Below are 23,899 nucleotides of genomic sequence, written 5' to 3' on the forward strand. Positions count from 1 at the left end.
ACGACCTTGTCTCTACCTGTCGAACTCTAGTAATTGCCAGCTGTAAATGCTTAACAGCTATTTGCTTAAAAAATCAATTTCTTTGCACTTAGCATTGCTCTAGGAATCTTCTTTTAAAATGCAAACATAATACACGTATCAAGATAAGAAGCACGCACTCCATACTGTTTACAAGGACTGGGATGGGAGAAGGTTTTATCTTTTGCATATTGCCCCCCTCCTTTTTGTTTTTTGCAAATGGAGTAAAGAGTAATAATTCCTTTCATAATAATGGTACTTTTAAAAAATTCTTGGAAAGCGAATGCATTAAAGTGCTAACACTAACATCTGAGGATGAATGAGCTTGCTGATGTGCTTCCTAGTTCAGAATGGGAGAAGGCACGTCGGACACTTTCAGAGAAGGGTCTGGGGAAATGTGAGGGGGTTGTGGGGCTGTAGGAGATATACTTCCTATATTGTACAATTGAGAGAGTGGATAATAGGGAATTTGATGGAGGGGACAACGGGTGGAGTTTTTAGAAAACTCGTAAGCGGGAAATGGGTGGACAGTGACTTTAAAAAGATGGAATATGACAATGACGATGAACATTTATAGTTGTTTTTATAGTGTCTTTCATGCACTCAAATTATCTAAGTAAAGCTTCACAGTGATCCTCTTAGGTTATTATTTCTCATCTTACAGATGTGGAAACGGAAGAGAAGGAAATGTAAGGTCATCCCCCTGGTAGAGTGGGGGGGCCTAGTCCAGACCTCTTGGCTCTGGAAACTTTAAATCAAACACAAAAAGGAAAAGCAAAGTCAACGGCGGTCTGGAAGACAAGCCTGAAGACACAGGAAAGAGAAACGTCCTGATTCCTTGTTCAGTCTGGATCTGTGACTCGGGGAGAGGGAAGCAGTCTGTGGCCAGGCGCAGGCGGGACGAGGACAAAGGCTGGTGTGGGTCGGGAAGCACCCGCCTCCAGCCCCTTCACCACTGTCTTTCCCGCCGGCTCCGCGGAGCTCAGGACACGCGGCGTGTCTTGGCCCCGCGCGGCCGCCGTAGAGTCCCGGTTGCCTTGGCTCCCGAATTCCGATGGGGACGCGCTGAGGAGCGGCGGTGAGGGGTGAAAGGCGTCCTTCGGCGTCAGGTCGGGCGTGCGGGGCCAGCGAACTGGAGCGGCGCCATGGGCTGGAGTAAGCCCCCGCCACCTTCCGCCCTCTGTCGTTGTCCTTGCGGGCGTCGTCCCGGGTCCCCTAGGATCCTCGCCGCCCGCACCAGCCCCGCGCTGCCGGTTCCCTGCGCTTGGGCGGACCCCAGCCCCAGCCGGCCCTCCGCCCGGCAGCCCGCTGCTGCACGTGCCCCGCAGACCGGCCGGGCAGCCTGGCCTTTGCCAGCTCGGGCTCCGGTCTGTACAGTGGGCGGGGCCGTGGGAAGGGGAGGAGGGGGCCGAAAGGCACTGGACTCTGAGAAAGGAGGTCGGGGGAGGTGCAGGGGGTTTGGCGTCAGGCACACCCGGTTCCGGCCAAGCGGCTCCTTACTCGCTGTGTACGTGGGCCAGTCGCTGTGTCCAAGCCGCAATCTTAGGACGCGTTCCGGAAGGCAGTGTAGCCCAGTGGTGGAGGGTCCCGACTCGAACCAGGGTTGAAGTCCTCCCTCCTCCTGTGACTTTGAGTGAGCTACTTCACCCCCTGGGCCTCAGCTTCTTCATCTCCAAAATAAAGGCAATCATAGTACTGTTTTAGACACAGTAACAGTAAGTGTTACAAATATAAACGTTTCTTTCTTATTTATTTATTTATTTATTTTTGAGTAGTTTTGCTTTGTTGCCAAGGCTAAAGTGCAGTGGCTCGATCTCCGCTCACTGCAGCCTTCGCCTCCCGGGTTCAAGCAGTTCTCCTGCCTCAGCCTTCGAAGTAGCTGGGATTACAGGCTCATGCCATCACGCCTGGCTAATTTTTATATTTTTAGTAGAGATGGGTTTTCGCTGTGTTGGCCAGGCTGGTCTCGAACTCCTGACCTCAGGTGATCCGCCCGCCTCGGCCTCCCAAAGTGTTGGGCCACCACGCCCAGCCACAAATGTGTTTCTTTAAAAATATACTAACAGACTGCAAGGTGATGCGAGTTAAGTTATTTATATTAGATGAACCGTTTTGATATCGACAATGTTCTTGAGCTCCCCTTATGGCAGTTTTGTACAGCTCCACCTGATTGATCACTTATCATTGTAAAAGTGTCATAATTCACCTTTTTTAAAAACTCAAGAGCCTGCTCCAGATGATGGGCTTTCTGCCCTGGAAGACCTGACAGCCTGCAGGTGGGAAGGGTGCGGGGTGGGGGGAGTGATTTGTAAATGTTAAAACTTCTTTCCTAAACCAGCTACTGATATTTCTTGCTATGTTCTCAGGACTGTTTCCCCATTCCCTGGTCTCACCCTAGTTTTTTCCCTCCCTCCCTCCATTCCTCCCTTCCTTTTTTCCTTCCCTATTTTATGTCATGAATTTTCCTTTGCCCTCTTTCTCCGAATTGTGCCCACTTTCATTTGTTAAATCATTAACTGGTCAGACTTGCATCGGAGTGTCTACCTTGAGTCAGGCATTGAATCCAGGATACAGTGAGGAAGGAAGCAGATGTGGCCCTACCCTCCTAGGGAGGGAGAAGGCAAACACAAGGGTGGTGGTTACAGCCAGGCGAGAGAGGGGAGCCTGTGCCCTGAGAGTGTGGGCAGGGGACCTAACCTCAGGGTGGGTGGAGGCTTCTCTGAGGAAGCCGTGCTGTCTGAAAATGAAACAGGAAGGCACAGTGAATTGCTCACAGGTAAGAAAGAGCGGGGCTTCTTGGTGGCAAATTGTCACTGACTGTAACTGGTGAGACAGAAAGAAGGAATGGAGAGCAAAGAGAGATGGAAGGCCTGACAGACAGGTAGGCAGGGATCCGCTCATAGGGGTTTTGTACTTAGAACTTAGAAATTTATCCAAAGAGCCACAGGGAAACCAAAAGGTTTTATTCACGGGTATGACTTGGCCCTGTAGGAGTGCAAGTGGGAGACAGTAGGCTGAACTCAGGTCGTGGCAGCAGGACACGAGACTCTTCCAATGAGTAGCTCTGATGTGCCAGGCTTGGTTAAAATGCTTTACATGCATTCTCCAGTCTGATCTTCCCAGCAGTCTTTAAAGGCAGGGAAGGATTACTGACATCTCCATTTTTTAGGTGAGGCACGGAGAGTAAATCACACAGTCATTGTCAGGGCTGGAACAGAACCCACGAAGATATCCTCTGGGTCCTGCATGACACCACACTGCCTCCCACAGGACTGAGGCAAAGTGGACTAATTAGAAAGATGTGGGTGGAGAAAGTGGTCCTCTCTTGCTGTGCCACAAACCCTTTTTACATGTTCTCTCTCTCCCGTGCTTCCCAGTAAGTGGCCTTGATCTATATACATCTTTGTATACTGAGAATGTTAACCTTGATTATGATACTTCTCACATTTTTCCCTAATTGTATCCTGACTGATCCTGTGTGCCCTTTTTTCCACTGCCTTTCCTGTATTTTCCAGAAAAAGATGCAGGGATATCATTAGTACAGGTTTTAGAGAGACCATGCTGGAGAGCTCATCTACTGTACCTGTTCATTTTAGAGATGAGAGGGGGAACATTGATCTAGCCAATGTGAAATTCCGTCCGTCAGGATAGATGTCCGACCTAGGACACAAGCTTCCCAGCTTTCGCTGCTCTTTCCACAATTCTCAGCTTCCTGCAGCTGAAGGAGAAATTTGAGCCTCTGAGAGAGCATGATAATAATGACTCATGCTTGCTGAGCTGCTTATTGCCTTCTAGTCAGTGTTCTGAAAGTTTCTGTGTGTGTGTGCTCATTGAATTCTCACAATCATTTGAGGTAGACACTAGTATCATCTCCATTTTGCAGATGAGGAACCTGGAGCACAGAGAGGTTAAGCAGAGTGCCCAGTGTCACACAGTAAGTGTTATATCTGGGATGGTAAGCAGAGCCCGTACTCTTGCATGTGTTTGCTATATTGCCTCTTAGGAGTAAGAGAAAGTTTGGTGGGAAAAAGAGAGGTCATGGTGCAAATTCTCATATAAAGTCAAAGAGACCACTACTTTTAGTGTTCTATCTGCTCAGGAGGACCAATATTAAGCCTGGGGACAGTGGCTAGGGCAAAATGAATTAGCTCCTCTCTATGCATTTAATCTGGTAGATATTGTCATTTAGAGAAGATCTAGCATCTTTATTTTTCAATTTTATATTACTGAATGTGTTTTGTATTACTGTGACAGTTGTCATCTATGTATCTTCTTTAGTGAAATGTCTTCAGATATTTTGCCCATTTTATATATTGATTTGTTATCACTGAGCTTTAAGAGTCCTTTATATTTTCTGGACATAAGTCATCAAATACGTAATTTGTAAATATTTTCTCCCCTTCTATGGCTTGTATTTTTTCTCTTATTTATGAAAGATAAGTTTTAAATTTTGAGGTCTAATTTATTATTTTATAGATCTTGCTTTTGGTGTCATATCCAAGAAATCTTTGCTAAGTTTACATAGATTTTTTTCTCTTTTTTTCTAGAAATTTTATAATTTTTGCTTTTACATTATTCTATCATTCATTCGACTCAGTTTTTGTATATGATGTGAGATGTACATTAAAGTGTTTTTTGTCTGTTTATTTGTTTTTGGTGGAAATCCAGTAGTACCAGCAATACTTGTTGAGGACTATGCTCTCTCCATTGAATTGAACCTTTGGATAAACCAGTGGCATGTATATATGTGTGTTCTGGACTCTCTTTTCTGATTCACTGATTTATTTGTCTTCCTTTGTGTCAATTCCACACTCTCATAATTACTGAAGCTTTGTAATAAGTAGTCTTGAAATGAAGTAGTGTTTTTCCTCTAGATTTTTTTTTCACTTTCAAAGATGTTTTAGGCATTCAGATCCTTTTCATTTCTATATGAATTTCAGTAGTATCTTGTCAATTTGTACAAAATAAGTCTGCTGGGATTTCGTTTTAAATCGTTTTAAATCTGCAGCTCAATTTGTGGAGAATGAGCATCTTAACAATATTGAATCTTCTGACCCAAGAACAAGGGATCTATCTCTATTTATTTAGATCTTAGAAAATATGTCTACAGAATTTTTGAAGTTTTCAGTGAACGGACTTTGCACATATATTTCTGATTTATTTCTAAGTACTTCATATTTTTGATGCCATTGTGAATTGTTAATATATAGGAGTATACTTGATTTTTTCAGATCTTATATTCTACAATCTTGTCAAACGTTCTTATTCGAGTAGCTTTTTATGTGAATTCCATTTGACGTTCTCTGTAGGCAGTCAAGTCATCTGCAAATGGAAATAATTCTACTTCTCTACCACCTGGATGTCTTTTTTTTTTTTTCCCTTGCCTGTTGCTAGAACCTTCAGTATAATGTTGAAGTGGTGATAATAGATTTCCTTGCCTTTTTTCTGATTCTTAGGGGAAATGTCTTTCTCCACTCAATATAATGTTGATTATAGGTCTTTTGTGGATGCTCCTTCACAAGTGGAGTTCCTTTTTATTTCTAGTTTTCCAGGTTGTTGTCTTTTAAAAATCAGGAATGGATGTCGGATTTTGTCCATTGCCATTTTGCATCTACTGACATTATCACCTTTTTAGTTTATTGATATTGTATGTTGCATGGATTTCTGAGCATTATATCAACCTTGTATACATTGGATAACCCCCCCCTTAGTTATAAAGTATAATCTTTTTATTATATTGTTGGATTTGATTTGCTAAATATTTTGCTTAGGATTTTTAAATATGTGTCCATGAGGTACATGGGTCTCTAGTTTTCTTTTCTTGTAATGTATTTGATTGGTTGTAATTCTGGCCTTACAGAATATAATGGGAAGTATTATTTCCTCTTCAATTTTCTACAAGAGTTTGTGTATATGGGTATTATTTTCCCTTAGATTCTTGGTAGAATTAATCAATGGGAGACATCTGTGCCATAGTTTTATTTGTGGAAAGAAAGGTTTTTAACTACAAATCAAGTCAATACAGGGCTGTTCACCTTATCTATATATTCTTGAGTGAGCTTTGGTAGTTTGTGTCTTTTAAGGGATTCACCCACTAAATTGAAGTTTCTTGAATTTATTGGCATGAAGTTACTTATATGATTTCTTTTTTATCATTTTAGTATCTGTAGAATACATATGATGTCACCTCTCTCCTAATATTGGCAATTTGTATCTTCTCTCTTTTTTTTTTTTTTTTTTTGCTGATAAGTCAGACTAAAAGTTTACCAATTTTATTTTCCTAAAGAGCCAGCTTTAATTTTTGTTGATTTTTCTTTATTTTTTTCTGCTTTTCATTTCATTGATTTCTGTTATAATCGTCATTATTTGCTTTCTTCTGCTTGTTTTGGGTTTAATTTGTTCTTTTTCTAGTTTAATTTGTTCTTTTTCTAGTTTGATTTGCTTTTTTTCTAGTGGAAGCCAATATGTGAGACTTTTCTTTTTTCCTGCTATGTGTATTTAACGCTATAAATTTACCTCTAAGTAATGTTTTAGCTGTATCCTGCAAATTTTTACATGCTTTTTCTTGTGTATATAATTTTTAATTCTGTTCAAAATGCTTTCCAGTTTTCCTTTTTATGTCCTTATGTCCAAGTTAAAAAAAAGTTACTTTTGCATGTTTTGTATAGATTTTTTAGTTATTCTAGGCTAGAGGGTAAACCCTGTTTTACAACTCTATTATGTCCAGAACCTGACGTCGCCGCTAATCTTATGATGAAGTACTAGTCCTAGCCCTCAGTTTTCTGTGTCCTCTGGTTTCAGGAAATGAAAACCTCTTCATAGTGCTCCCAATGCAGTCCTCTGGTTTCACACTTTCTCTCTCAGCCTTTCTTTATCAGTTGTATTAGGCAGCAGCCTTTGTACAATACAATTGTCCTTTAAGTTTGTTTAGCAGCAGCCTTTATACAATATATTTGTCCTTTAAGTTACAGTTTCTCTCGCATTTCTCTAACACCTGACATGTTACACTTACTAGTAAATTCCCTTCCACTGTTTCCTATCTCTGTTCAACACCAGGGAAAGTCTTTACAATTGCATATCTGCCTTGGGCCAGGCACTATCTATGTTCTGCCTACCAGGAATAATGGTGTCCTTGGACTCTGGCAGTATGTAATCTGACTCCAAAAGCCTATCTCAGCTGGCATCTGCTTTCATGAACCACTTCTGGCATCAACTCTTCCAGCTTGGGCTCCTCAGGAAGCTGAAATCTAGGTGGGCATTAGCATGCAGGAGGTTTATTAGGAAACACTGTTGGGGTGGGTAGGAAAAAAATCAAGATTGGGCAGAGGGGGAAGTTGGGCTGTGATGTGTCTAAAAAGGCCATCGGAAACTGACTAGGAGATCTAAACTTGGAATGGACCTTCTGACTTGCCCAAGTTGGGGTGAAGAACTGGACCTTTACAGCCTCTACATCAACCAGTCATTGAATGTGGTCCTTCTCAGGAAAGGGAAAGGGCATGACCTTGGTTGAACAATCTCTTCAGCTGAGGCAGCTCATGAAGAAGGTGGGCAACCAAGGGCTGTCTGTGAACCGAGCTCCCAGCAGCTGGAGGAATTAATCCTTCAGTTTTGAAGAGGGACCTGAGAAGTACATCATGTCATTCACAATGGCCTGAGATGCCCTTTCCTGGTTTATCTAAGAAACATCTACTCACATTTCAAGATTCAACTTGGGCCTCTCCTCCATGAAGCCTCTTCTGACCTCCCTTTTCTCAGTAGCACGGATCCTGTGCGCTCATTGTACTTTCTATGTGCTTCTCTTAGTGCCCCAGAGCACTTGGTGCTTTTCAGTAGCGCACTCTACCAAATAATCCCCAAAGACATTATGGGAGTAGGGTACAGTATGGCTACTGACACTCATGATAAACCTAGGTCAGCAAGAAAAGACAGGCAAGTGCACGAACCTGCTTTTAAAAGTTTCCATTGAAAATGGTTAAAAAACGTTTTGGATGCTGCAAGAGGTGACCATCACCTATTTGTAACCCTTTCATTTCTATTAAATCTCAATTTCATATACGTATCTGATAGGTCTTTCAAGATGTCTGAAAATGCTACAAAATCTGCAAGAAATACTTATTGGTTGACTTTATTCTAATATCTAGCAGGAAAGAAAGAGAGTTGTTTACAAAACATGATGTAAAACCTGCAGGAATGAACACAAAATTATTGGCTTTGGGAGCTGTTAGAACTTCGTGCGATGTAAGGAAAAACTTTAGAAGCAAACACAGCAGGACAGCCTCCAGAATCAGACACTTCCTCCCTGTGCCCTCTGTCTCTGCTCCCTGCAATGTGATTTCACTGATACACCCTCAATTTTTGGAGAACCCATTCATATTAAGGAATTGGAAAGAAGCTTAGGTGGGCTGAGCTAGTTTGATTCAACCTTTGGATTCCTCCACAGCCTCTTTTAGTGAGGGGAGTGTGTATCTGTGGTTGAAGCTGTCATTATCCTTCATCAAGCACTTATTTCTCTAGTTATACAGATATTGGCTAGCACTCACCCATCTGCATCTTGTATTTTGCTATTTGAAATTTCCTAAAATAAGGAAGTGAAAGCAATATGTTTTATATTATACCTTGGCATGTTTTTCTTCTATACCATATAATAGGTACTATAATACCATTTCTCTTGAAATTGTCTTATGATAACATATTAATTACTCCAAAGCATTTTATTATTTATTTACTTACTTACTTATAGGAAAAAGGGAACTGATGCTTATTGTCCAATGACTGTGTACCAGGCACTGTGTTAAGGGCTTTGCTTAATGATTTAATCATCAGAAAAATTTTAAGAAATCATTGCTGGCATTATCTCCAGTTTACAGATGAGAAAACTGAAAATAGATGAATAGTTTTGTCCAAATCTATATATCATAAAAAGGTAGAGAATGGTGTAGCAAGGATTTGACATAATCTTTTCATGACAACACTACATGCCGCCCCCCCATTGCTTAGGTTATGTTCCAGTTCTAAATAATAGAACAAATTCATTCTAGATCCTTCGCTCCCCAGGGCTCTTTCCAGTGGACTCAAAGCTGCCTAGCTTTTTTATATTTCCCAGTTTTTTCAACACTTTGCTCTAACCATAATGAATGTCACATAATTTACAGAATCCTCTGTGGCCTCTCTTCTTCTGAGCTTGCCTCTTGGAATTATCTTTTATCTGCCCTATTCTCTTGAATAATCTTAGTCATCCTTGGTGTCTCAGCTGAAGACAGGAAGTTTTCCATATACTCCCAAGTCTAGATTAGAAGCTCTGGATATCCTAGACCATCCACATGTCACCCAGTGGCATGTACATTGTGCTTCTTTTCTGCCTCTACTACCAGGCAGCCTCCATGAAAGCAAGGACTGTCTGCCGTTGTGTCTACAACATCATTACTGAAGGTATATTCACTTTATTCTTGCTGCAAAGTGAATGAAGATACACTTGCTTCATGGCCTTTGTGCTATGCTCTTTCTTCTGCTCCATTCCCTTCTTTTTTTTTCTGGTTAATTCTCACTTGTGCACTGTATCTCTATCAACATCCCCTCCTTCTGAAGCCGCACCTGGGTTGGGTCCTCCTCCTACCTGTTTCATGGTATCCAGCTCTTCTCTCAAGCTCATCATTCATCACTCACTGTAGTCACTGCCTCTCATTAATTCTGGACTGAAAACTCCTTAAGGGCAGAGTTTGTGTCTTTTTTTTTATTTATAATTTTGTTTTTACTTGTCACATAATTGTACATATTTCTGGCATACATGGTGATGTTTCAATATATACACTGTAGAGTAATGAGACCAGGGTAATTATCATATCCATTATCTAAAACATTTATCATTTCTTTGTGTTGGAAACATTCAGTATCTTCCTTCTAGCTATTTGAAACTATATATTATTTTTCTTTTTAATTTTATATTCAGAGGGTACATGTGCAGATTTCTTACATGGGTATACTGGATGATGCTGGGGTCTGATCTTCAAGTAAACCCCTCATCCAAATAGTGAACACAGTACCCAGTAGGTTGTTTTTCAAACTTTGCCTCTCCTCCCTCTACCATTTTGGAATCCCCAGTGTCTATAGTTTTCATTTTATGTCCTTGTGTACCCACTGTTTAGCTCCAGCTTTTAAGTGAGAACATACAGTATTTGATTTTCTGTTTGTGCATGAATTCACTTAAGATAATGGCCTCCAGCTACATCCATGTTGATGCAAAGGACATGATTTTATTCTTTTTATGGCTGCATAGTATTCCATGGTGTACATATGCCAGATTTTCTCTATCCAGTCTGCTGTTGATGGGAACTTGGGTTGAACACATGACTTTGATATTATGAATAGTGCTGCAATAGCACAGGAATATAGACATCTTTTTGATTGATTGAGTGGTTTATTTTCATTTGGGAAAATACCCAGTAGTGAGATTGCTGGGTTGAATGTTCATTCTATTTTTAATTCTTTGAGAAATCTCTATTCTGTTTTCCATAGTGGTTGAACTAATTTACATTCCCATCAACAGTGTATAAGTGTTCCCTTTTCTCTGCATCCTTGCCAACATCTATTATTTTATGACTTTTATAATAATAGCCATTCTGGCTGGTGGGAAATAGTATCTCATTGTAGTTTTAATTTGCATTTCTCTGATGACTAGTGATGTGGAATTTTTTTTTTTAATGTTTTTTGGCCACTTGTATGTCCTCCCAAAGCATTTTTAAATCTCTAGAATGATCTCACATCAGTGCAGGGCTATATTATTTGGAGTAGAAATTTCTAAGGGCAAATAATGCTCCTTGAACTTAACGAATGTTTGCTCTAAATCAGATATAAAACCAAAAATGCTTTCCTGTTCAAATGCATGGAAACACTATAATCTCCATGGACCATATAGACATCTTTACACATTTCTTCTTGGGGACTCTGGTTTTTGTTCTGATGTTTGCCATTACAGGTGAAGCAGCATTGTGTAACAACAATTTCCTGAGTGCTTTAAGACGGTAAGCCACATAGCAGTTTGAAAGTTACAGAAGAGTTTAGAAAAGGTCTGCTGGGAAATTCCAGATCTTTACAGTTCTATCCTCCTCTGCAATTCTCCATTTTCTTTTAATGTATCCTAATTGTATATAATCATTGCTGTCCAGGCAACTTTCTCTGTTCTGTCCCTTCTTTCCTTTGTGTGTGTGTGTGTGTGTGTGTGTGTGTGTGTGTGCATGTGTGTGTGTGTGTGTGTGTGTGTGTGTAGATTAGTTGCCCATGCTAAGGGAAGTTCCCTGAACTCCACCTCTTTAAACTAATAAGGATTTTTCTCATCTTAATTCTCATGGTTAGAAGGTATGAATCAACATAATTCTTTCTTAATATCTATGTGCCTTTGAAAAAGAAGATTTGACAATTGTATGAAGTGATAAATTTTACACAAATAACAGCACGATGAAGATAGTTTCTTGGCTGGTCACGCTGGCGTACACCTGTAATCCCAGTACTTGGGGAAGCCAGGGTGGGTGGATCGCTTGAGTCCAGGAGTCTGAGACCAACCTGTACAGCATGGTGAAACCCTATCTTTACCAAAAAAAAAGCGAAAATTACCTGGGTGTGGTGGCACATGCCTATAGTTCCAGCTACTCAGGAGGCTGAGGTGGGAGGACCCCTTGAGCCTGGGCTGCAGTGAACCGTAATGATGCCACTGCACTCCAGTCTGGGTGACAGAGTGATACCCTTTCTCAAAGGAAAAAAAAGCATTTCTTAAATGTTCAGAGGTGTAGCAAAAGAATACTACAAGGATTTTTTGTACCAGTAGAAACTTGGTCAACCCTGTAAATCTTTAAGAGTGGACAGTTTGGAAAAGCTTCTCAGAAGGTAGACTGGAGGTGCCTGTGATGCCTTGAGCAGCCTTGAGGATTAGAAAGTCCCACATGGCAATGTAAGGCCAGAGACCAGGTGATGGTAACATGCTCTCAGAAGTCCCCTGAACACATTTGACTTTAAGCATAGATGACAGCTCCTTTGGAGTTCAAGTTAAGTTACATCTTCAATATGGATACAAAACTAAGCCTTCAACCAGAATCTGGGGCAAGAGTTTAAGTAAAGGCCCATGTATCAAGTTATAAATCAAACTGCTAAATCAAATACGTCTTCCTCCCTTGACAAGTATACTTTCACAACAACCTGGAAAGCTGCATTTCATATACTGGAGTTCTGTGACAGGGCATGGTGGCTTGGGGAAAGCTTGTCCTCTGGCTCCGTCTTCCCTTTTCTTCCCATCTGTGGCTCTATCCTGGCCCCTCATGCCCATATATGAGCATGGACACTCCAGCCTACGTATCCGTGCTGTCCACATCCCTGACAAACAGCTGATCCTTGGACACCCCTAGGCACTGGCTTTTGTACCTGATGACATGATCTGTCTTCAAGAATGAACCTGAAGAAGCTGCCATTGCAGGGTTTGGAGTAGGACTTGGAGCCCCTTGGACAGAGAATTCCATTGTTCCCACCATGGGCCATGGTCTAGACAGGAAGACATGGGCCCTTGATGGGCATGTCCTCCTGGCCCCAAGGACTCCAGTTCTAATAGTAGCAAGGCCTCCAACAATCCACCCCCTTGCTATGGATTTGTATAGTTTAAGTTATAGATACACCATTAGTCATTGAGGGTGTTATTACTAGTGGTGAATAATTTCCACATTTTATTAAATGTGCAGATAACAAGGGTTGTGCCATCTAAACCTTTTGACACACGTTGCATCCCTGCTAAGGGAATTCTGATAGATAAATTATAGATACAGATCATACATTTTGCTTTACATAGGAGCATTGCTCTATCCTCTGGCTTTACCCATTTATTCATTATCAGTTGATTTAAACTGTTAGAACCAACTTTGATAAGGAGGATGGAGAGTAGTTTTAATGCTCTTCTCTTACAGGTTTGGTTTTTCTTTTTTCCTTGAATAGAGCTCCCTAAAAGCAGCAGTGGAATTCCAGGGGCAGCTGAATGGGGCTGGCAGCAGGGGTGCCAGTGAGTCAGGCTGGTGATGGTGTCCTGTTACCCTCCTTCCTGGGTGCTTTGGTCTGTCCCTCACCAAGATCTGGTTTGTGACAATCTCTGCCTGTTAGTTGAGCCAAAGCTTAGAGTAGCAAGGACTTTCCCCATGTATAGTATTTTAATCTTTCAACCTCTATATTACTCTGGTCCTTCTTCTAAAGAACTGTCATTGCAAGCACTTGTATCTCCTCCCATTGGAAGTAGCAGAGAGTTTAGCTAACTGCATATGAAGGATCAAATTCGTACATGTTTTTACATTTAGTAAAAAGGCAAACTCCACTTTTAAGGATGTGACATAGAGGTGTGGTAGCAGAAGTTGCAGTAAAGAACTCTGTCTCAGCTAGAGGAGTCTGTACCTTCAGGAAACCTGGAATCTCAAGAGGCTGTTATTTGCTCATGCTTGTGGCAGGGGAGCATAGTGGTTAAGAGCAATGGTCTGGCACTGCACTGTGAATTTAAAACCTAGCCCTAGCACTTATCACCAAGACCCAGGTAAGCTATTTAAACTCTCTGTGCTTGACTTCCTCATCTGGCAGTTGGAAATAATAACTCCAGATAGTCATACATTAATAGATGCAAAGCATTTAGAATAGTACCTGGCACCTTGTAAGTGACAATTATCTCCTGGTATAGACAGACAATATTTCCACATCCTATTTAAGATGTGAGAGTTCAACAAATAACATTTTTAGTGGCAATGGGAAATGCATGGTTCCTCCTGGTCATTAGCTCTTTGGTTTCAGTACATCTCTATGAAGATGATTCATGGCCTTGTGGTTGGCCCCGACTGTGGACCATAGACAGCACTATGTCCAGTGTCTTGCACCTGGACATAGGTGACCTTCTGTGGCAGGCAAGCCCAGTGTTACACATCACTCTTGTCAGAGGGATGGCAGCTCCCTTTATGCCTTCTCCTGTGAACAGCTTTAAAAAACATTCTCCTAGGAAGCAAAACAAGTGGTGGCCGCTTGGTAAGACTGCAGTACAAGATCTAAGGTGTTCATTTTCTTTGTTTTAAGCATAGTTAAATTAATAAATATTGGTTAAATGAATGACCCAGGACCCTTCTTCTTTGAATGGTGGAAGATGCTTTCTTATTTCTGCTCTCTGCCAGCCCCACTGTGCCTCTCAGTAGCAAGTTGCTGTGTCTCAGATTAGTTAGTGGATCTCATCCATTTTGACATGGTACCACTGTAAGATTCCATATCAACATTCTTATAGCCATTAATTCTCAACTCCATCTTCATCCATACAGCAAAACATATGTAGACTCTACATATTCAAAGACAAATGTGATATCATCATGTCTTCTTCTTCCCTCTGACTCACATCATGGCATCACAAAAACTCAAGGAGAAGGTAGCATTTTCTCTTTCACTTTGAAAATTGCTTGGGCCTGGAGAATTGACATTTAACTGAAAAAAAAATGCCCAACTGTATTCATAGCACAATAATCTTATATTGAACAATGGGGACATAAGTGTAATATGTAACATATTTTCTTCCAGTCACAGAAGATCTTATTAGACGGAATGCTGAACACAATGACTGTGTCATTTTTTCCCTGGAGGAACTCTCGTTGCATCAGCAAGAAATAGAAAGACTAGAACACATTGATAAATGGTGCCGGGATTTAAAAATTCTCTATCTTCAAAATAATCTTATTGGGAAAATTGGTAAGTTTCAGTGCTTTGCTCTCATGGTTTCTTTAACATTGTGAATGAGAGAACTTTGGAAAGTGTAGTGTTATTTTTAGAAGAAGACAATCATTGGAAAAGAATTGCATGAGAAAACAGACACAGCCATCTTTCAGTAGTTGTATGGGGGGCATTCCCTGAACATTTCTGTGTGTAGTGAAAACAATTTCCAGCAAGGAGCTGGGAGAGCACATAAAAATGAGGAACACATTACTTGACCTGATCATCTAAAAAGACAGAGAACACATCAAACCTGATATTTTTTAAGTTTGAAAGGGAGGAGGTATTTGTCATGGTTTTACATCACAGTGCAAAACTAATTTATATAAAAATTGAGGGAGTCCTTGTCAGGTTACTGCAGATTTATTGTATATTTATTGTGACCATATATGTGCAAGGCATTGTGCTCTGTGTTGGGTATTGAGGGGGTTCCAATTTGGAATGAAAATTAGAGGTAAATGCAGGAATCAGGTCAATGAAGATAAAAACATCAGCATTAAAACTGATAAAGAAAAGCGACTTAGACTTGCAGCCAAGTTGGCTTGCTAATATTGCCCTTGGAATACCCACCCGCCCAGTTACATGCAGAATTGGACAACCACAAGTTTCTCCTACCCAGGTGGGTCTTTGCTTTATGTCAGGAGGTAGGTTGAGATCATGTGCTCTCTGCTGGCAGGAAGATTCCAGAAATCAGGAAAGAGGGTGGGACTGGGTGTGCTGAGTTTCTTCTCCTGATGAACCTATCAGATACGTTGGTCTTCCTTCCCCCACCACACCCGACTTCTCCCACAGAATGGTGAATTAAAGGGCAGAGGGAAGGGAGGCCTGTGCAGTTGCTCTAATGGAGGTCCTGCCACATGGAAACTAAAGGAGAATCCCCAGCACCCAGAAAGAGAAAGCACAGGCTCTGGCGTCAGGTGGACCTGTGTCAGAACGCTGCCTCTGCCACCTACCTGTTTGCAGTGTGAAATTTCACAAGTCAGTTACTTTGCCCAAGTCTTAGTTTTGCCGTCTGTAAAATGGCTAATAATGCCGATGTCTAAATTGGCATACAGATTACATGAAATGATATGCTTGGTACTTGCTAAATCATTAGTATTCAGTAGAGGATAGCTGCTGTGCTGCTACTGTTATCAATTTGATCATTTACCCCAGTGTGCCCCAGGCTAGCCAGTTGAAGGTAGGAGCAGAAGGGAGGAGCCAATGGAGTTGGAGGAAAAAAGATGGAGTCAGGATCGATGAGGCAGAGAGAGTGCCAACCCCTCTGTGCCCTGGCACGAGAACTCAGAGGTCAGCTTATTTTACTTCCCATGGTAATGTGCTGGGGTTCACATCAGGGGGCATTTGGCAATGTCTGGAGATATTTTTGGTTGTTGCATGTGTATGGGAGGATGGGGAGGGGATGCTATTGGCATCTAGGGTGTAGAGGCCAGGAATACTGCAAACAGTCCTGCAGTGCACAAGATGCCACCCCCGCCCCCAAGAAAGAATGATCCAACCCAAAATGTTAGTATTGCTGAGGTTGAGAAATGCTGGTGATGTGGTTGCGTGTAGTTTCGTAGATAATTGAAAATTGGCTTCAGGCTTGCAGAAAGCCTAGCTTTGCATCATTTTTTGAAGATTTACTAAAATTCTCTGTATTTTTTCAGTTAATTATTTTTGGCATCTTTAACTTGACCAGAAATTAGAAACTCTGGCACATTGTTCAATTAAAAAGGCTATTACAGAAAACCACCAGCTTTTATGCATGGGGGCATGAAAGAACGGTTCTAATTGTACAGATCTAAAAGAGTTCCCAAAATTTTAATCTTCACAGCTGGGTCCATCACAATTACTAATTAGGAGCATGGTATTTCAGTCCTTTTCAGAGCTGTCAGAAAGCTTAAATTTTTGCTTCCAAAGTATTCTTAAATTAAACACCCTTTTAAATCCCAATAATGGAATTTTTCAGTGCTGCTCCACCCATAGGCATTTAGGCACTTATTTAGCAAGTAAAACTACTCCTCTAGGATTCAGACTTGCTCTTGTGCTATTGGGGTGGAAATTTGCGAAGCAGTTGCCTTTCTTAAAGCTCTGTTGCCCATGGGAAGACATAGGTGGTCTGCTGAGGAAGGCGCTGCTTAGAGGTGACCCAAGAGGGAACCCAGGGGCCAGGTGGGGTCTTGTCCAGTGCCCTGCCCCAGACCTAATGAATCAGAACCTGTGGGCTCCTGGAACCAACCCTTTCAACAGCTTCACAATGGGCTGCATGCCTAGGCCAAGTTGAGAGCCACAGAGCTTTGTAAACCTGAGAAGGGAGAGGGTCTACTCCAAGTTCGTGGGTCTGCTTAGTTGATGAGAACTGTTTGTAGAATAGTTTTGCTAGAACTCAGACTCCCTTTCCACTACACAAGAGGCTCTTCTATTTTGTCTTACTGAGAGCTTCACCCCCTTCCCTTTTTCCAAGTTGGGCCCTGTTGTTTTTGAGGAGTTAATTTAGGAAACCCTCCCTGAGCAAGCCTTACTTTTCTATCATGTGACTCCTTTAGCATTTAGAGGGTGATGCATATAACAAAGGGAAGTCCTATTTCGAACAGGTATTTTATTGTGGGCTGGCCATTTTAATAATAATAAAGTATTTTTGTTCAGGATATAGACTAGACTCTCATAGTTCTTGGCACACAGAAACCTCCAAATCTGTTGACAATTGAATGCTCAGATGTTTCTAGAGATCCTTTGAGAACATTAGAATTACTTATAATAATTTAAATTCTGAGACAAACTTCTGTAATTTTTCCCCCCAAAATTCTCCTTTTAAACAATGCATAAATTGAAACTCAGAGCTGTGAACTGTTCACGACTATGGAAACAAATATATGATGTTTTGTAAATTTTTGATTAACTTTTAGTGGTGATAAGGGTGATGATTATAAATCACCATGTTTTTCAGCTTCATCATATCCCTGAGAAATGGGCAGAGGAGGCACTAATTGAGTGAGGCTGCCCCTAGTGCACAGTCCTTAGCAGAGTTTTCTACATTCCTCTCATCTTAGAAAGAACTGTCCTTTTAAGGTGTACTATAATGATTTAGTTCCAGGTTCTGGAGTGCAATTTCCTGGCTCTACCACTTAACCTTGGACAAGTAAGTTAATTTTCTGTACCTTGGTGTTCTGATTTGTAAAAAGGAGACGATCATTTTGACCTCATAGGGTTATTATGAGGATTAAATAAGATAATATATGCAAAAGGCTTAGAACATTGTGTGACATATAATAAGCACTCAGCAGTGTTTGATATTATTCACTATTTTTCAAAGGCCCCATTCTGCAGCAATTCTGTGACTTGTTTGTGCTTGTGGTTTTGCCTGTATGGGCTTTCATATTTATTAAATAAGATAATCCTGTATCAGGTCGATTTTGGCTTCAAGTCAAAGAAACACAACTGAATGTGGTAGAACAGTAAGGAAATCAATTATCATACCCGTCTCTAAGTCTAGAGGTAGGACAGACTCCAGAATCAATCAGGGTTGGCTGATTCCTTCTCTCTGCTCTACCAGCTATCCAGATTTGTCCTGCTGTTGTTTCCCTTATGATTGAGTATAAGAATCAATAGAGAGAGTAATTCCTTATTAATATCCCACAGGAAAAAGAGGTAAGAACCCCCCAAGCATGGAATATAGATCCTTCCCTTTTATCTGGGTAGGAGCACTTGGTTTGCATGTCCTCTCCTGTACAACACAGTTGCCAAGAGACTGCCATGGGCTGTTTGGCTTAAACCTACCTTCCTGAGCCATCACTAGCCAGAGAGATTAGATTGTCATGCACTGGCCCAGTTTGGTTAAACCTACCCCCCCTAGAGTTAGGGCTAGGTAGAGACATGAGCAATGTCTCTAGGGTTTCATTAGGAAGGATGGAGGGAGAAATAGGTCCTCCTTAGACAGCCACCATGTCTGATGTACAGGTATAGATTTGAAAAAGCAACATGGTTTTGGTAACCATAATAATCTTTAGATTTTCTTCATTATTTTAACAATAGATTACATACAAGTGTCTTTATTTTGAAGATTATCTTGTAATTAATTACATTATCTTATATTTCAGAAAATGTTAGCAAACTCAAGAAACTTGAATATTTGAATTTGGCTTTAAACAACATTGAAAAAATAGAAAACTTGGAAGGTAAGAATGTTTATTCTGTTATGTTATTATGAATTAAAATTGAGATTTAAAGTTAGATTTAACAGTCTTCTATAAAAATAGGTATGCTTTTAAAATTAACATTTTACATACAACATATAATTATTCTTCTTATAAAAATTTAAGCAATAACATGATACGTAAATTCAAAAATGGAAGTTACTTTACCCCTTCCTAACCTAGCCTCCTCAGAGGTAGCCAGAATTAACACTTGGGTATATAGAAGGTGGTTTGTTTTATTTTGCTTTCTATTAATGGTATCATACTATGAGTATTGTTTTGAAAATTAGTTTCTTCCCTAAAATTACCTTGCTTTTTTGATATCCAGGAAAGGGGGTGTGGGGCTACGTACTAGAATCATTGTAGACTGATTTATCTAACCATCTGTCTGCAAATGGACATTTGGGTGAGTTCCAGCATTTTGCTATAATAAGCATAGCTACAGTGAGCCTCCCTCTACATTTTACTTTGTGTACATGTGCACAGTTTTTTTCTAGGACAGATACTTAGAAATGGAATTCCTTCATTGAAATCAGCATATTTTGAAAGATACTGCCAAATTGTGCCCTAAAATATTTATTGTATTGATTTGTGCTTAGACTAATCCTTGTGAGTACCCATTTCTACACAACAATACTTTCTATAAACAATATTTTTTTAAGATAGGAAGATATTTTTGTTTATTTTTATAGTAGCCACCCTATCCTAATAGGTGTGACGGGGTATGTTATTGTGTTTCTGATTGCATTTACTTAATGACTAATAATGTTAAGAATTTTTTATGTACTTGCTGGTGATTTAAATATCTGCTTTGAAAAAATGTTTATTCAAAACTTTTGGCCCATATTTAAATTAGTTATATTATTTGTCTTTTTATTGCTAAGTTGTAAAAGTTATGTATATATTCTACATGCTAGACTTTGATCAGATTATTTGATTTGCAGATATATTCTTCCAATATGTGGGTTTTCTTTTCAACTTTTGTGATGGTGACCTCTGAGGTACAATTGTTCTTAATTTTGCCTATAGCTTTTTTTTTTTTTTTTTTTTTTTTTTTTTTTTTTTTTTTTTTTTTTTTTTTTTTTTTTTTTTTTTTTTTTTTTTTTACCTATAGTTGTCTTTGGTTTTATTATCTGGATAGTAAAGGCCTTTATTGAATAAATTGAGAAGTGCTTCTTATTTGATTGTTTTTCAGAAAGCTTGTAAATGATTTGTTAATTCTTCATTAAATATTTGTTGGAATACACTAGGAAAGCCATCTAGTCCTGGACTTTTCTTTGGGAAAGTTTATTATTAATTTAATCTCTACTTGTTGTAGGTCTATTCACATGTTCTGTTTCTTCTTGACTTAGTTTTGGAAGGTTATGTCTTTCTAGAATTTATCTACTTCACTTAGGTTATCTCATTCATTACCATTACAGTTGTTTTTACTACTCCCTTATAATGTTTTTCATTTTTTCTTTAAGGTCAATAGTAAAATCTCATCTTTCATTTCTGATTTACTAAATTTGAGTGTTCTCTTTTCTTTCTGATTAATGTGTAGCTAACAGTTTGTCAACTTGGTCAGTTTTTTCAAAGAACCAACTTTTGATTTTCTCTATTGTTTTACATTCTCTATTTTGTTTACTTCCACTGTAATCCTTATTATTTCTTTCTCTTTATGTTTTCTCTTTTTTCTAGTTTCTTAAGGCAGAAAATTAGGTTATTGATTTGAGGTATTCTTTTTCATGGAGGCATAAATAAAATTCTATGAATTTTCCTCTGAGCATTAGTTTTTTTGCACCTAAGTTTTGATATGTTGTGCTTTTGTTTTAATTCATCTCAAAGTATTTTCTGATTTCCTTTGTGATTTTTTTCTTTAATCCATTGCTTATATAGCAGTATTGTTTAATCTCCACATCTTTGTGATTTCCCCACATTTTCTTATTTTACTGATTTCTAGTTTCATTCCATTGAGGTCAAATAAATACTTTCTTTTCTTTTAATTGCTTTAAGCTTATTGAGACTTGTTTTATGGCCCAACATTTGATCTATCCTAGAGGCTGTTCATGTACATTTGAGAAGAATGTGCATTCTGCTATTCTTGGGTTTAAGTTCTAAATATACCTGTTAGGTCTAGCCTTTTGTTTGTTTCTTTTTTTCTTACTTTGCCTTAATGTTGTCCTACTCTTCCATTTTCTTGCTGATATTGTGTCTAGTTGTTTTATCTATTATTGAAAGCAGGTTATCGATGTCTCCAATTATTATTGTTGAATTGTCTACAGCTCACTTCAATAGCATCAGTTTTTGCTTTATATAGTTTGGGACTCGCTCTTAGGTGCTTATATGTTTATAATTGTGTTATCTTTTTGATGAATTGATGTTATTACAAAATGTCCTTAGTTGTCTATAATAACAATGTTTGCCTTAAAGTCTTTTTGTTTGGTATTAATATAGTCACTCCAGATCTCTTTGTTTCTTTTTGGTTACCATTTTCATGGTATAACATTTCCTTTCCTTTGCCTTCCCAACTATTTCTATCTTTGCATCGAAAGTGCTTTTCTTTACACAGCATTTAGATGAATCATGTTTTGATGTTGAATCCATCCTGTCAATCTCTGCCTTTTAACTGGGAAGATTAACCCATTTACTCTTAATGTAATTAACAATAAGATAGAATTTGTATCTGTTATTCACAATGTGTTTTCTGTATATCTTATGTCATCTTATGTCTACCTTGTTCTGTTTTTGGATTACTGTTTTCATTTTTGTTATTTTTCATGTGTACCATTTTAATTCCCTTGTTCTTTCTTTTACTGTACATTTTTGAGTTATTTTCTTTGTGGTTTCCCTGGGAATTACAATTAATATCTTCATTTACAACAATTTAGTTCAAATTAATACCAACTTCCTTTCAATAGTATACAGACTTTGCTCCTGTATAGTTTTCCTTCCTTTGTTTATGCTGTTACTGTCACATATCACATCTTTATATATTATATGCCCATTAACATAGATTTATAATTATTTCTTTTTGAAGTTGTCTTTTAAATAATTTAGGAGAAGAAAATAGGTACAAACAAAAATATATTTGTATTGTCTTTTATATTTACCTATATAGTTACCTTTTGTAATTGTTTTTACTTTATCAAATAAATTTGAGTTTCTCCTTAGTGTCTTTTTATTTCAGCCTGAAAGACACTCTTTACTATTTCTTACAGCATAGATCTGTTAGTGAAAGACTCTCGTTTTTGTCTATCTAAAAATAATTTATTTCCCATTTTTTAAGGGGAGTTTTCCCAGATTGAGAATTATATGTTGATAATTACATTTTTACCCTTTCTTCTTTCCCTCCTCCCTTCCTTCTTCCATCTATCCATTTATCTACCTATTATCTTTTCCAATAACTTTATTTTATATTTTTTAATCTCTCCAAGAACTTATTTCAATTGGATTTTAGTAGTATTATACTGCTCTTTTGTGCCTTTTAACTTGTTCTTTTATTTAAATCCATTTTTTCTTGTTATTGTACATTTTAAAATATTTCACCAGAATCAAATTCCAAATAATCATTTTGTTTTCATCTCATTCATCCAAAATAATCATTTGTGTTCATTTTATAGTTCAGTCCATCTACAATTAACTATTTTGGCCATACTTTTTATTCTTCTGAACTTACTTCCATGCTCTGATTGCTTTGTTCCTGTGGTGTGTATTTTTATTTTATGGATGAGATATCTTCTAAATATCTTTGGAGATTTTTGTTAGAGCTTTTTGTTGTCAATTTTTTCCATCCCCTGAATTATCTTCTTCATCTGAGATTTTCTGTTTTATTTTGAAGGCTTCTGTCTTGTGCTATTTTTCTGTAAATATCTGGTAACATTTGGTATCTGATCATAATCACAAAAGATGTGGTGTATTAGGTGGCTTGTGTGACTTACTCTGCAGTTGTGAGGTTCTGCTTGCCTATCCAGCCTCAGCCTGTCTGGCAGAGCCACTGTGTACTCTGTGAGTGGGTGGGGCATGCTGACTGGCAGACTTCACTTTAGAGTGCAGGGCCATGGAGCAGAGGCAGGCAGCCTGCTCTCCCCACCCCACTGCCATCTGCTAAACCTGAAATTAGGAGGACTTTACTTAGGTCATGGTGGATTTTAGCCTATTTGCCTACTAGAGTAGAAATGGATATTCCAGTGACTATCAAGATTATTTATTAACAATTATATAAATATGAATCATATGTTTTTGTTTTTCATTCTCAAAAATTACCATTGCCAAAGCCCCCAAAACTGCCTGAGTCCTGGGATCAAGAAGATCCTTTTCATCATTGGCATTTTTCTGCATTAGAAATAGAGTCATTGCTCTCTCCCAGCTAACACTTTATAGCCCTGTTCTCCCGTGAACAAATGGAATAAAAAAATGTATTCTATGTCCATGTTTTGTGATAATGAAGTTTCTATCTAAAATGTCAAGGAAATAATTAAAAACTGGCATTCTTGGCTGGGTTGTCTGGGGCTTGTTAGTTTTGTGAAGTCAGTTGTTTGTGTGATTTGTTTTATTTATGTACCACTAGAGGGCAGCATCGTCACTATTGTCTTTTTTAACTTGGCAAACGGCAGGCCAGCCCGCCTCCTGCCTTTTACCTGGACAGGTCTTCTTTTTGTGCTTTGCCTTCCCGCTTTAACACAGGTGAACTGGGTGCAGGGTAGCTTGAAGATTGTTTGGTGAGGGCGGTGGAGGGGGATGGTGGGAATAGAGGATGCATCTTATCTGCTGGCAAATATGTACTTTTGCTTAATTTTAAGGGCTTGAGGTGACAGGAGGAAGATGAAGGTACACCTTCAGCCCGTCTGCTTAAGTACATCTCAATATAATTTAAAAAATAAGCTGTTCTGCTTTTCTACTTTTTTTCCTTGGATGGCAAAAATAAATTAATAAATATATATTTATAATATATATTTGTATATATAATA

The 23,899-nt window shown here is 39.0% G+C and overlaps 1 protein-coding gene across 5 annotated transcripts in view; it reads left to right on the plus strand.

The window, feature by feature from the left end:
• The first annotated feature begins 1,034 nt into the window (after positions 1-1,034).
• Positions 1,035-23,899, plus strand: part of LRRC6 (leucine rich repeat containing 6) — an 89,867-nt gene continuing 67,002 nt past the window's right edge. Inside the window, exons 1-4 of one of the 5 annotated variants that reach the window (XM_037728479.1) lie at positions 1,036-1,173; positions 1,539-1,733; positions 14,587-14,754; positions 18,855-18,932. Coding sequence is in view for 2 of the 5 variants with exons in the window: in XM_017500271.2 (XP_017355760.1) it covers positions 2,608-2,794; positions 14,587-14,754; positions 18,855-18,932 (433 nt within the window). In the remaining 3 variants the exon portion in view is untranslated. The other 4 variants (XM_017500287.2, XM_017500271.2, XM_017500300.2 and 1 more) reach the window with 4 other exon arrangements.

This window comes from Cebus imitator, unplaced genomic scaffold (genome assembly GCF_001604975.1).
Source record: "Cebus imitator isolate Cc_AM_T3 unplaced genomic scaffold, Cebus_imitator-1.0 Scaffold13, whole genome shotgun sequence".
In the NCBI taxonomy this organism is placed as follows: Eukaryota; Metazoa; Chordata; class Mammalia; order Primates; family Cebidae; genus Cebus; species Cebus imitator.